At 44.0% G+C, this 15,260-nt stretch overlaps 1 protein-coding gene across 14 annotated transcripts in view; it reads left to right on the forward strand.

Moving 5' to 3' along the window:
- dtnba (dystrobrevin, beta a) overlaps positions 1-15,260 on the forward strand; it is a 705,977-nt gene that overhangs the window by 385,949 nt on the left and 304,768 nt on the right. The window contains exon 11 of one of the 14 annotated variants that reach the window (XM_038800090.1): positions 8,429-8,968. The exons of the other annotated variants lie outside the window; for them this stretch is intronic. Within the exon in view, the coding sequence (XP_038656018.1) occupies positions 8,429-8,435 (7 nt within the window). The 3' untranslated portion in view covers positions 8,436-8,968. Of the gene's footprint in view, positions 1-8,428; positions 8,969-15,260 lie in introns of those variants that run through there. 14 annotated transcript variants of the gene reach the window in all.

Raw genomic sequence — 15,260 nt, forward strand, 5'->3', positions numbered from 1 at the left:
ATCAGTGGAGATTTGAATGGCTTGCCACATCTGCCGTAGATATACCTGGCGCAGTAGGGCCAGAAAATCTGAGTGCTTGTTTAATAGACACAAATAGAAACCTTGCTGAAGTTTCTGTTATAATGTTGTGTTGGCTAGCAGCTGAAATCTTTTGTTGAAAAGATCTTTGACTCTTCCAGTGACCTGAGAAATAATGTCATACACCTTGGGGGATATAGAACATAGAACAGTACAGCACAGAACAGGCCCTTTGGCCCTCAATGTTGTGCCGAGCCATGATCACCCTACTCAAACCCACGTATCCACCCTATACCCGTAACCCAACAACCCCCCCCCCTTAACCGTACTTTTTTATTAGGACACTACGGACAATTTAGCATTCACTTTCGGCGAGGTTTATCACCAAACCCGCCTCCTGAAGTTGATCGAATAACTCCGTTTTAAATGTTCTTTCCATGTCTGGCTGAAAGTTACCAGATCGTCGATGTATACTGCACAACTGGGTAATTCTGAAACGACTTTGTTACTTAACCGTTGAAATGTGGCTGGGACGTTTTTCGTGCCAAATGGCATAACTTTGAATTGGTATATACCATCTGGCGTCACAAAAGCTGAAATCTCCTTCGCCCTTTTGGATAAAGGTACCTGCCAGTAACATTTAAGTAAATCCAATTTGGAAATAAAAGCTGATTGTCCCACTCTTTCAATGCAAGCCTATCTGTGGGATAGGATAAGAGTCCGTTCTTGTAACTGCATTAACCTTTATATAGTCCACATACAACTGTTGGGTACTGTCTGGTTTAGGTACCATCACTATGGGTGAGCTCCATTGGCTGCAACCCACTTCAATTACGCCATTTTTACGCATACTCTCAATCTCTTAACCTGTGCCAATTTTAAAGGGTTAAGTCTATATGGATGTTGTTTGATTGGAACAGCCTTTCCCACATCTACATCATGTATAGCCATTTTAGTACTTCCCAATCTATCTCTGCAAACTTGCCCATGTGATATCAATAACTCTTTCAGGTCAGTTTGTTTTTTCTCTGGAAGGTAACTCAACAATTTATCCGAATTTTTAAGAACATCCTCATTTTCCAATTTAATTTAAGGTATGTCAAATTCACAGCCATCTGGGTTTGGTTCGTCAAGTTGAGTTAGAATCATTAAAACTTCTTTTTTCACTCCTTCCCTTTCAAAGTAATTTTTAAGCGTATTCACATGACACATTCGGTGAGTCTTTCCTCTATCTGGTGTTTTTACCACATAATTCTCTTTCAATCTGATAAGGTCCACAAAACCTTGCTCTTAAAGGTTCACCTACCACTGATAACGATACTAAAACTTTATCTCCACTGGCAAAACTACGAACTTTGAATTTCTTGTCCGCTACCCGTTTCATCACGTTATGTGCAACTTTTAAATGTTGTCTAGCCAATTTACCTGCTCTATTTAATCATTCCCTAAAATTTAACACGTAATCCAATAATGTAATTTCTGATTTCTCACTCACCAATTTTTCCTTAATCAATTTAAGTGGTCCTCTTACCTCATGACCAAAAATTAGCTCAAAGGATTGAATTTGGTTGACTCATTAAGTGCATCCCTAATTGCAAACAGTATGAATGGAATTTCTTTATCCCGATCCTCTGGATAATCGTGACAATAAGCCCTCAACATTGTCTTTAATGTCTGACGCCACCTTTCTAACACTCCCTGCGATTCTGGATGGTACACAGTTGATTTAAATTGTTTTATTTCTAATCTATCCATAACTTCTTTGAATAACCTCGAGGTAAAATTTGATCCTTGATCCGATTGTATTTCTGTGGCTAGTCCATATCTAGTAAAGAATTTAAGTGACTCCTCCACAATCTTTTTAGCTGTAATATTACTTACTGGAAGGGCCTCTGGAAACCTAGGAGACACATCCATTATAGTCAAAAGATATTGATTCCCACTTTTCGTTGTAGGAAGCGGTCCTGCGCAATCAATTGGGCCCCTTGTAAAAGGTTCCTCAAATGCTGGAATGAGTATTAAGGGCGCTGCTTTTATCACTGCTTGAGGTTTCCCTATCACTTGACATGTGTGACATGATTGACAAAATTTAACTACATCTTCATGTAGTCCAGGCCAATAAAAATGTTTCTGGATTTTAGCTTGAGTTTTCCATATTCCCAAATGACCTCCCACTGGTACCTCATGTGCAAATCGCAACACCTCCTTTCTGTACCCTACCAGCTGTACTACTTGATTAATGTCTGACCAGTTTTCATCAGTCTGCATATGTAAAGTCTCCATTTTCTCATCAAGACATCACTTTTACGGTAATAACACTCTCGTGCACACTCAGATTCCTCTTGTGTATGCTTTCTGATACATCCGTTTTATTTCTACATCTTTCTGTTGTAACTCAGCCAATTTTCCTGAACTAAAAATATCTGCCTCATCCTCCATCTGTTCTTGTTCTTTTTCAACCATCTGATCAAAAATCGTCTCTGATAAATGCACTTCAATTTCATCTTCACTCTTTGATTTCTCCTCTTGTTTAATCTGTGACTTTGTGACCTTGTTACTACACAATCCGGAAAAATCCCAGGATATTCGTCCTTCAACACTTCAGTTGTCTGATTTTCCACTGGCTTATCAACCACAGTAGGCATCACTCCCACCTGCGATCCAGCTATATCATTACCCAAGATAAACTGTATTCCTGGACAAGATAGTTTCTCTATTACTCCTACTTCCACGTCACCAGTATTCACTGGACTTTCCAACCTTAACCTTATATAATGGAACATTACTCCTCTCGCCCTGAATTCCACATATTACCACCTTTTTTGGCAATATTCTTCCCAAACTACATAACTCCTCATCTCTTACCATTAAAGATTGACTAGCTCCCGTATCTCTTAAAATTGTGACTTCTTTACCTGCTCCTCCTGATACACATGAGTAAAATTTACCCACACAAGTAAATTCTTTCAAGAGATCTGGCATCTTCTTATCAATCACCTCTTGATCAGGCTGTACAGTCCTTTGAACCTCCTTTGCTTCACTTGGGCTTTCCTTTACCACTTTGACAAACCCCACTGTCTTATCCTGTTTTACCACATCAGCCTTCCCAGTGCTTTTTTTCAACCACTAACACTGTGACATTACATGGTCTAGTTTATTACAGTGAAAGCATTTGACATTTTTCATGTCTCTTCCACCCTTCTGGATTTCTTTTTTAATCTGAGGTACACTCTCCTTATTATCTCCCATCAGATCACCTTTACCTTTACCATTTGAATATTTCTCATGTCCCCAGTTTCTATCCCTCACAGGCTGAAACTGATGTCGGAAACCAAGCTTTGATTTCTGAAGTAATTCATAATCATCTGCCATTTCTGCTGCTAATCTCACAGTTTTAACCCTCTGCTCTTCCACATGAGTTCTCACTACATCAAGAATTGAATTTTTAAACTCCTCCAAAAGTATAATTTCCCTGAGAGCTTCATAAGTTTAGCCTATTTCCCTGAGAGCTTCATACGTTTAGCCTATTTTCAGAGCCCTTGGGCGGGATTCTACCCTGCCTGGCGGGGGGTCCTAGCGTCAAGTAGTGGTCTGAACCACTCCGGCGTTGAGCCGCCCCAAAGGTGCAAAATCCTCCATCCCTTCAGGGGCTAGGCCGGCCCCGGAGTGGTTTGCGCCCTCCGGCCAGCGGGGAAGGGGCTTGGCACCATGCCAACAAGCGCCGAACGGACTCCACTGGCCGGCGCAAGTTGGCGCATGCGCCGGAGCGCTAGCGTGTGCTGCGTCAACCCAGCGCATGCGCAGAGGGGTTGGTCTCCGCACCGGCAATAGCGGACCGCTACAGCCGCCGGTGCGGAAGAGGAGAGTACCCCCATGGCACAGGCCCGCCTGCGGATCGGTGGGCCCCGGTTGAGGGCCCGGTCACCGTGGCGGCACCTCCTGGGGCCAGATCTCACCTGCGCGACTCCATAGGCCGCCTGCGCAGCCAGGTCCCACCAGCAAATACCTGGTGTAACATACGCCGGTGGGACTGGCCGTAAACGGGCGGCCACCCGACCCATCGCTGCCCGGCGAATCGCTGGGGGGGGGGGGGAGGGGGGGCGGGGGCTGCTGCTCGCGGCCGCCGACCAGTGCGGCGTGATTCCCGCCCCTGCGAAATCCCCGGTGCTGGAGAATTCGGCAGCCGGCGGGGACGGGATTCACGCCGCCCCCTGCCGATTCTCTGACCCGACGGGGGTCGGAGAATCCCGTCCCTTATCCACCTATCAAAATTACTCTGTTTGATCCTTTCAAACTCCATGTATGTTTGAACAAAGTCTTTCCTTAAATTTCTAAACCTCTGTGTGTAGCCTTCAGGCACTAGTTCATATGCGCCTAAGATGGATTTTTTCATCTCCTCATATGTCCCAGATACCACCTCCAGTAGTGATGCTAACACATCACTAGCCCTACCTGCCAGCTTTGTTTGAATCAGTAATATCCACATGTCCTGTGGCCATTTTATTGTTTAGCTACCTTTTCAAATGAAATGAAAAAGGCTTCTACCTCCTTCTAATCAAACCTTGGCAATGCTTGGACATATTTAAATAGATTCCCACCAAGCCTTTGACTTTGACTCTCTTTCTCAGTATCCTCATTACTATCATCCAGCTGTACGTTTCCCTTTACGTCGGCCAATTTTAACTGACTGTCATGTTTCATGGCCATTTTCTGAAGTTCGAACTCTCTCTCTTTATCTTTTCCCCTGACCTGGATCTCCCTTTCTCTTTCTTTTTATCTGCTAGTGCTATTCTTTCTGTTTTCCTTTCTTCTCTCTCTTTGTCCTCTCTTTCGTATTTAAGCTGCTGTAATTCTTTCTCATGTTCCATTTGTTTAATTTGTAACTGAATTTTTGTCATTTCCAATGAGTCAAACTGTATCTCAGGCAACTTATAAAAGTGATGGCTTAGTTGATCAACAGCTGCAGAACTAAAGCGCACAAAGTTTCAAAGCTTAGGCAGTTTGGAAAGACAGTTCCATGACGTTGAGAAGTTTTTTTCAAGACTATATGCGATCAGAAGTTGCAGTGAAACAATGTGGGCAACGAGAATACTAGAATTCCAGGTTTATTTGAGAGCTCTTCTGGAGCTCGGTCATCAAAGTAAACAAATCAGTTTTGTAAAGTCAAAGGAAAAAGAATCAGAATGGCAAAACCAGTTGCACAAATCCATGTGCTGAAGTGATGTGACATAGATGATAGGAACCGTGTGGAACCTTTCAGAAATCGCCATTAGTCATTTGTGAACCTTGATGGTAACTGGTAAGTTGAACTGTGGGAGCATCCTGTCAGCAAACTCAATCTTGTCGGGTTTTTGAGGTGAAGTGGATTGTTCCAGCTCTGAGCAGCCAATATAAAACCTGGTATTTAACCTGCAATCTTAGTACAGCTTTGTTGTTCATTGGGCAATCCTACTGAGACAGTGGCAGTTCTTGAGTATAATTCTCAAATCAATGTGTGACAAAAATCAGAGTTTTAAACGTCTGGATTTTAAAATTCTCATGTGTGTTTTCAAATCCTTCACCCTTCCTTGCCTTTGTAATCTTCTCCAGCCTCGGAACCCTCCTAAGCTGAGGAGGATATGAGTGTTGGGAGAAGAAATTTGTTGGCAAGTGAATCTTGGAGATGGGCACAAGTGTGTCACAATGAGGAGGGAACAGTTCTGAAAGCCTTTAGAAAGTCTCATAAAGCACATCAGTGGATTCATGGCCTTCATTGAGGCTGAAGTGACAGGGCTGAGCACATGATGTACAAAAATGTAAGCATGAGGTTGCAGGTAGTCTGTCACTGTCTGCATAATTTTTGCTATGCTTGTTATTAGTTGGCATTACAGCAGATGGCACTGGTCTCCATCTGGTTCTTGCCAACCTCGAATTCCAGAACGCTTGACAGGTGTCTGTGTCTCTGCCTCAAAATGTGATTGATGACTGCAGCCACTCAGATTGATGAGCATCACCCTGGCATAACTTCACCAGCGTAGTGTCTCATCTTGATCCTTTGAGTTTTCTCCGCAACCCTGGATATCGAATGACAGTGGACATGCCTTGCTGTAGATAAGGCATTAAACTTGAAGAAAGGTGATCAGCAACAGGTGAAATTAGACCGGTAAAAGGTCAGCATGGTAGCAGATGTGGATAGCACTGTGGTTTCACAGCTTTGATTCCCCGCTGGGTCACTGTCCATGCGGAGTCTGCACGTTCTCCCCATGTCTGCGTGGGTTTTCTCCGGGTGCTCTGGTTTCTTCCCACAGTCCAAAGACGTGCAGGTTAGGTAGATTGGCCATGGTAAATTGCCCTTAGTGACCAAACAGGTTAGGAGGGGTTATTGGGTTACAGGGATAGGGTGGAAGTGAGGGCTTAAGTGGGTCGGTGCAGACTGGATGGGTCGAATGGCCTCCTTCTGCACTGTATGTTCTATGTTCTAAGTCGAGCGTTATTCGGGTGGAAGTAGATGATCAAAAGCTCATCTAATGGTGAAAAATTATAATAACAAGGCTGCGAATGGTCTGGGTCAGCCTCAAACAGTTATCAAGGAAAGTGGTGGAGGTGCTGGCTGAATTGTGGATAACTTTGGATAGACTACATTTGGCACAGTTCTGTTTTGTATATTATAAAAAAAATGGAGAGGCAAAGGAGAAGGTGCAAAAAATAATTTCTAGAATGATACCAGAACTGAAAGATTATACCAATCAAGAAAGGTGCAACAAGCAGGGCCTCATTTCTGTAGAACAGAGAAGACTGAGGGGTGATCTGATCGAGGAAAGTAAGATTTACGGGTTGGTTAGGGTAGGCAAAAATAAGGGGCTGGATTCTCCACGCCAAAATTGCGTTTTGGGGGGGGGGGGGGGGGGGGAATGGCCATTTACCCGGAAATCGCTCGCGAGTCTCTTGCGCGTGAACAGGGGGCCATTGACAGAAGCCCCCCCCCCCCATGATTCTTCACGCAAAACTGGACGAGTTCCCAAGGGCGTGTTTCTCACCAACTATAGGCCGTCGGGAACCTCGGGTGCGGCTACTGGCTCAGTCCACAGGCACCCTTGTGGGTGGGTGGGACGATCGATCACTGGGGGATGGGGGAGCCTCATGGATGGCCAGCGGGGGGGGGGGGGGGCATCATGGACGGCCAAGGGAGTGATCGGGCGTCACGGGCACACGCAATCTGGGGGGGGGGGGGCAATATTTTTGATGCCGCTCCGCGGTCCGAGTACGCCTTGTCCCACGGGGCAGCCGCTACAGGCCGCCACTGTGCGGATGTACGGACTCCCGACTGGAAGTGCGGGGCCCCGTATCTGCAGCCAGAGCTGCGAGTAGCACTCCGGGCCCTTCCGGCTCCCTGCAGGTAGGAGTATCGCTCTATTCACTCAGAGTGAAACACCAGCGTTTTTACGCTGGCGTGGGGCCACAGTCCCATTATTGGAGAATCCAGCCCAAGATATTTCTATTTATCGGCAAGACCAGAACTAGGGCAATAAATATAGCCACTAATACATTGAGTAGGGAACTCAGGGGAAACATTTTTTTACTTAGAGTGGTTATTTAGAATGTGGAATTCATTACAACTGGGATTGTTTGAAGTGATGAGCCTGCATTAATTTAGGGGAAGCCCAATAAGCATATCCAGGAGAAAAAAATAAAACGATATGTTGAAGGGCTTGATGAGTAGGAATAGAGAAAGCTTGTGGGGAGTATGAACACTGGCATGGACCATATGGGCTGAATAGCCTGTTCCTGTAATGTAAATATTCTGTTCATAACTTGAACTGAAGATCATATTTGATAGTCAAATGCCTGATTTTAACATTTACATGGAAACAATTGCAGTCAGCATGGGTTGATTATAATTGCGTGACTGTAGAATCAGAACAGTTCTTTATGTTCAATGTGCAGGGCAGAGATCTTTCTGAAACCAGTCTTAACTGTGCAGTGACGTAACCCCAAGGCCAATTCTGCTTTAATCTATTGCTCCTTGATTTCACTTTGAAAAGGCTCTTAATGTAATCAACAGCAGGCGATGAAGACCATTTCATGTCACAATGCTGTATTTTGAGGCATTAATGTTATAGTGCAATTGGAATGCAATGTTTTTATAATTATTTCTCCATGGAAAATGAGTTAACTAAAACCTAATATGTACTAAAAGCAGGAGTTGCTATTAAAGCAAACAGCTATTTTACTCTAGACATAAGCTACCAGTCATAAAATAATTGTATCTACTTCTGAAATAGAAAGAACATTTTAATAAAAACAAAAACCTTCCATGTATAAATTTAATCCAGTGGAATTATTCAATTTTTGAGATTTATTCAGCATCATGAAGGTAACAAAGTTCCAAGCAGAAAGATTTATCTTTTCATTTTACTTTGTCTTTCATCAGAGCCTGAAAACACAGTTCCTTGGGCACTTCTGCAGCTATTTTGTTTTTCTCTGAATTGGAAAATATTTTTCAGATCAGCAGACTTTAAGAGATGTGAGACTGATATTTGCGCCTGAAGACTTACAAGAGATGTTTTATTCACCTGAAGTTCATGGTCCAGGTTCTTTGATTTAAGTTCGAGATATTGAAGACAAGCAATTCAATTTGTTTTTCAAAGGTTTTTTTTCCCAGAAACTAATTAAAATCATTTTGTAAGTTACTTGTTAAAATTATTATTGTTATTATTATTGTTACTATTATTAAAGCCACATTAGGTTGCACTGATTCAAATGTGTTAATGTAGCTAGTGAGGTTATCAAAATTCCTGATGGAGGAACATGTTCACATAGCTCAACCTAAATTTGAGGTGTCAGCTCTTTAGTATCATAGAATACAAAATGGTTTAGGAATTACATTTTAAAAATTGTCTTTTTCTTTCTTGCAAATAAATATTTTCCTGACATTCCCTCCTAAACTATTAAAAAAAGACAACTTTTTCAACCATTGATTCCCATTTTCTTGTACGTGGATATGTGTTGATGATGAATGAATCTTTACTACTGGTTATAGTGTCTCGGCTGGAAAAAGGTTAAATCACAAGGTTGTAGTCTCTTATTTGGGATCAAACTGTCTGCCCTTTTCAGGATAGAGTAGCACAGCACTTACAGGTTAGAAACAGTCTACTCGGCCAACTGCTCTGTGCCAGTGTTTGTGCTCCACCTTTGTCAGCCCTGCCATCATGTCCTTCATATTCTTATCGAGCATCACTTTAAATACATGCACTTTAACAATTCCATGTGGCAGAATCTTAACTACTCTCTGGGTAAAGCAGATTCTAATGGTGTTCCTTCTAGGGGTTACATGGTTAGGACGGGACAGTGGGCTTAGGTAGAGTGCTCTTTCGGAGGGTTGGTGCAAATTCGATGGGCTGAATGGCCTCCTTCTGCACTGTAGGAATTCTATGGATTCTGAAAAAATGTCTCCTCATCTTGGTCCTAAGCGGCATGCCTCTTATTTTGAAATTGCATCCCCTTGTTATAGACTTCCCAACCAGGGGAAATATCTTCCCTGCATCTACTTTGTCTATCCCTTTAAGTATTTTGTAGGTTTCAGTGATATCACCTGTCATTATTTGAAACTCAAGTGAACACAGGCCCAGTTTTCCCAATCTCTCTTCTTAGGTCAGTCCTGCTTTCCCGGTAACACGTCTGGCGAACCTTCATTGCACTCCCTTTGTGACAATGATATCCTTCCTATGGTAAGGGGATCAAAACTAAGCACAATACTTCAGGCATGGCCTAATCAAGGTTCAAAGCAATTGAAGCAAGACTTCACTGCTCCTGTAGTCAAACTGATAAAGACTAACATATCATTAGCCTCGCTACTTGACTGCTGCACCTGCTGCAGCTCCCGTACCAGCCTCCCCGAACAGGCGCCGGAATGTGGTGACTAGGGGCTTTTCACAGTAACTTCATTTGAAGCCTACTTGTGACAATAGCGATTTTCATTTCATTTCATATCATGTTAGTCGTCAGTGACCTATTGACGAAGCCACCAGGTCCTTTTGTACATCTGCATTTCCTAATCACTTTACCATTTAAGAAATACTTTACACATCTGTTCCTTCTGCCAAAGTGGAGGGCGTCACATTTTTCCATAGTATATTCTGTCTGCCTTGTTCTTGCCCACTCACTAAGTCTGTCCAAATCCTCCATTTTCACCAGGTTTGTATCATCACGATCTTGGAAGTATTAAATTTGGTCCCCGCATCCAAACCATTGATATTGTGAACAGCTGGGGCCTGAGCACTGATATCTGCTGTACCCCATTGACTAAAGCCTGCCCTCGTGAGAATGACCTGGTTATTTCTATTCTGTTTTCTGCCTGTTAGTCAGTTCATGCCAGTTTATTACCTTCTATCCCATCTGCTTTAATTTTGCTAACCAACTTCCTGTGGGAAACTTTATGAAAGTCCTTCTGAATGTCCAAGTATACCACATCCACCAACTTCACTTTATCAATTCTGTTAGTAAGAGGCTCAAAAATTCCAACATGTTTGCAAACATGATTTTCCATTCATAAATCCATGTTGATTATGCCAAATCAGATCATTATTACCCAATTGTCCATTTATCACATCCTTTATAATAGATTCTAGCATTTTCCCTCAAACTGATATAAGACCAACAGGTCTGTAGTTTCCAGTTTTCTCTCTCCCTCCCTTCTTAAATAGTGGGATATCATTTGCCAACTGCCAATCTGCAGGAACCATTCCAAAATTTATAGAACTTTAGAAGATGATCACCAGTGCATCTATTTATTGTCTCTATAGTTACCTCTTTCAACACTCTGGGATGTCGATTGTCAGGTCCCGGTGACTTACAACCTTCAGTCCCATTAATTTTTCCAATGCAACCTTCTTACTAGATCAAATTTCCTTCAATTCTGCATTCTCACTAGTCCCTTGGATCTGTCATTCTGGGAGATTTCTTGTACCTTCCTCAGTCAAGACAGACAGCCTCTCTCTCATTTTTCTCTTCTCCACAGATTCTGCTAACTCTGCCTGCAATAGACCCAAATGTGTCTGAGCCATTTCCTTTGTGCGTACCTACAGAAGCTTTTTAGTCCAATTTTGTTTTTTCCAAGTTCAGAGACATGGAGCTCAAGTTTCCTGAAGATGTGTTCACCTGGGACACATGATACAGCCATGACTTCCCACACCCCACAGGATGCACATTCCACTTACCAAGTTGACTTTCCATACCTTAACTTTGAAAAAAACTATTTATTACAATTCAAAAAAATAGAATAACTTACCTGTTACTTACCAATCAGCTTCTTCCCCACAGCAAAGTGAGAGCTGCTACTGGAGGCGGAGAAAAGGTAGAAAACAAAAGGATCCCCTTCTTCCCTCTTGACCAAACTCTTTCACCCACCAAACTCCAACTTAAGCATTCCACTGGAGCTCAAGGCTGAATTTAAACAATGGATTTGCTTTAGGCAGTTAGAGTCTGTACATTAATGCACTGGAGTTGTAATATGATTTTACTGCTGGTACTCAAAGTGTCTGAAGATGAGGATAGTGGAACCACTAACATTTTTGTTGCAATTTCCATATACTGGAGGCTGAGAGGCTGCTTTCAATTGTCATCACTAAGGAGCTAAGAACCATTTAAATCTGATGTTTCAAGCTGCCATACCTTTCAGGAGAACAGTCACATTTTTGTATGTCAAGGATTTATTACACTTGTCTTTTGATTTGTCACAAATCTGTAAAAGCATCAGGTGACATTCTGAGTTGTAGAGAATAATTATGAGTTGCAACAAATAATGGAATTGTCATCTGCATTACAATATAGAATTGTAACTGTGGGAAAAAATTATATTAATAGTTACACAGGATTGTTGCATAGAGGTCTCCAGTTAGCAAAAGAGTCCCAGATGCTTCCTTTTTTTTCACCTGTACAAAGAATTAGGGTCCCCAGTCTCTTGATCATTGTTAATCCCTTAGTTGTTAAAATATTATGTTATTCCAAAAACAACGTTAATTTTACAATCTCTACTCTTAACAGGTTAGGAACTTGTCACTTGAAAACTAAAATTTATGTGTGTGTCATACGTTACAGAGGGAGGTTGAAGTTAATGTTATCAAATATGATGGAACCCAGAACTGCTGCCATGCAGGAATGTTGCAGAAGTTAGTGCTGTCACCATAAGTACTGATTATATTTAAACATGAAGATATTGCCAGATTATTGTTCTATTTATATTCACCATCCTAGCAAGCTAGTGTCTGCAGTAATATATTTAATTTTACTTGTGCATCAAGCAGACCTTAATTCCCTTTCCCATTCTAATCTTTTCTTGTTCATCCTTTCATATTTACCATTTAACAGGCCTCTCCATTGCTGGATTCTTCCAAGTTTTCTGTATGAACTGTTCTCCCCTTCAGTATACTTCATGGGCTGGATTCTCCGACCCCGCGCTGGGTTGGAGAATCGGCGGCGGGCGGGGTGAATCGCGCCCCGACGCCGGCACGCGATTCTCATCAGCGCCAGCGCAGCACCGGTTGCGGACTGCTCTACGCAGCCGGCCCACCGATTCTCTGGCCTGGGTGGGCTGAGCGACCGTAAGAAAAGAGCCGAGTCCCGCCGGCACCTTTCTAACTTGCTCTGGGCCGGCGGGATCTCGGTGTGTAAGGGCCGGGTAGCGGCCTTTGGAGGGGCAATAGGGGTCCGACCCTGGGGGGGCCTCCGATGTGGCCTGTCCCGCGATTGGGGCCCACCGATCGGCAGGCCAGCCTCTGTGGCTGGGGGCCTCCTTTCCTACGTGCTGGCCCCTGTAGTCCTGCACCATGTTGCGTCGGGGCCGGCGCATTGAAGGAGACCACTGCGCATGCGCACGTTCGCGCCGATGCCACTGCGCGTGTCCTCGCTGGCGCAACAGCACCTGCACGGATCTCGCAGCGCACAGTGCACACCGGGATCTGCAGCTGGAGCGGCGCGAACCACTCCAGCGCCATGCTGGCCCACTGGAGGGGCCATAATTAGTCATGGGAGTGGCCTGTTCACGCCATCGTAAAATGCGACGGAGTTTACGACGGCGTGGACACTCTGCCGTGGGATTGGAGAATCCCGCCCCATACCTCTTATTTAATACTGTTGATATTTCCCCTACCAAACTGAAATGGGTGATGCTGTCCTTCAGGAGGAATGGAGACATGGTGACTGAGAAAATAAATTGATATATTTGGGTTATGACATCTCAACAGAGCTAGCTGTTTCTTGATTCAATCAAGCAAATGTACTTAGTTGGCTGCAATTGTTACAACAAAGTAGAATCTTTTTTATTTAGCCAATTTTGATTTAGTTTATCCATTCAGTCTACAACATTGCTTTTGGTGCGTATCAGATGTGCCCAGTGGATGTGTAGTATGCTGGTCAAGCCAAATAAAAGCAGTCGATTTAAAAAAAAAGAGACTTCAGACTATTAAAAACTGCCATTCACAAACATGGGGACAAATCGCAGCCCTGTTAAAAATAATTCCATGTTTTTTAGCATTCATGTTAAGTCCCCATGTTGAGCAATGCTCAAAAATAAATTTAGAATAAAAGGGGAAAAAAATGAGAAGCAAATCTCATTTGACCTTTCCCAAATGAAATATCTGAAGCTATTTTTCGCCAGACAGACCTGTTCTCTCTCAGAAATACAGCTTGTGTCTGGGAACTTTGAATTGTTGATGGGAAAGTTGGTGGCATAGTGATGCTGTTACTAGACTTGTAATCAAGAGACCCGGGGTAATTATCTCGGGACTTTGGTTCAAATCCCACCACGGCAGATGGTGAAATTTGAATTCAATAAAAAATCTGGAATTAAAAGTCTGGTGATGACCATGAAACCATTATCAATTGTTGTAACACCCTATCTTTCCTTTACGGAAGGAAATCTGCCATCCTTACCCAGGCTGGCCTACATGTGACTCCAGACCCACAGCAATGTGGTTGACTCATAAATGATCTCTGAAATGGTCTGGGAGCCACTCGGTTCAAAGGCAGCTAGGGATTGGCAACAAATGCTGGCTGAGACAGCGATGCCCACAACCTAGAATGAATTTTTAAAATCTAACTTTGATTTGGGAACTGATTTTTTGGGGCTTCCATACATATGCAATCTCATTGGTCCCAGGAGGTGTCAGCCTGTGACAGTTGAAAATATGCCATTTTTCAGCCTGACAAAGATATCCAACTTGCCATTGTTGAAAGATATAGGCTGAGATTCTCTAAAAACCCGGCCAAGTTTTCACGCCCGCGTAAACACTGCAGTGGTGTACGCAGGCGTCAACGGGCCTTCTGGCCCAGCAATTTACCATTTTATAGGGGGCTAGCATGGTGCCGGAGTACTGCACGCTGCTCTGGTGCCGAAAGGCGGCCCTGCATGGCTGGCGCAGGTCTGCGCGTGCGCGCCACGGCCAGTGGGGTCCACGCGTGCACCCCATGGCCATCTCCGCACCGTCATGGAGAAACATGTCAGGGACCTAACAGCGGGCCCACGCGGAAGGAGGTAGGCCCCCTCCAGATCCCGGCCGCCCGCCGATCGTGGGCGTGGACCTCGTGGAGGCCCCCCCCTGGAGTCAGATCCCCCCGCTGCCCCACCAAGACGTCCGCAGCGGCCGCAGGTCCGAGCTCCCGATGTACCAGGTTTGAACCACACCGGCGGGGCTCGGGCGCGTCGCCCGCGGAGAATTGCTGTGGGGGCCTATTTCAGTGGTCCCCGACCAGCGCCACGGTGACCGTGTGGGCGCGATTGGCGGCGATTCTCCAGTAGCCGGAGAATCGGCGGACTGGCGTCGGAGCGGCGTGACGGGAATTTCTCGCGCCCCGCCGATTCTCTGACCCATCGCAGGCTCGGAGAATCCCAGCCATAGTCATGCAGCAATTCAGCAATGCTAAAGTACTTTGGGGCCTATTGATTTGTTTCCTTGTTCTTTATCTTGGGCAGAAATATAGTTAGGGAAAAGAATGACGAAAAGAAAACCATGAAGCCATGTTGTTCATCAGAGGGTATAGAAGGACAATCTATTTTCAGTAGGGTGGAATATTTGCTGGCCTAGATACCCTATTGAGTCGCAAGAGAAGAGAAGCGACCTGCATTGAGGAGACACCAAATGGAGTCGGCCATACTGCTATTACAGGAAGGGATATTTCTTAACATTTTTGGTGCTGGTAAGCATAGTTGCTGTCAGAATTGATCAGGCTCATAGTAATTCAGCACATCCTTTCAGTATGTACAATAT

This window comes from Scyliorhinus canicula, chromosome 6 (genome assembly GCF_902713615.1).
Source record: "Scyliorhinus canicula chromosome 6, sScyCan1.1, whole genome shotgun sequence".
Classification (NCBI taxonomy): Eukaryota; Metazoa; Chordata; class Chondrichthyes; order Carcharhiniformes; family Scyliorhinidae; genus Scyliorhinus; species Scyliorhinus canicula.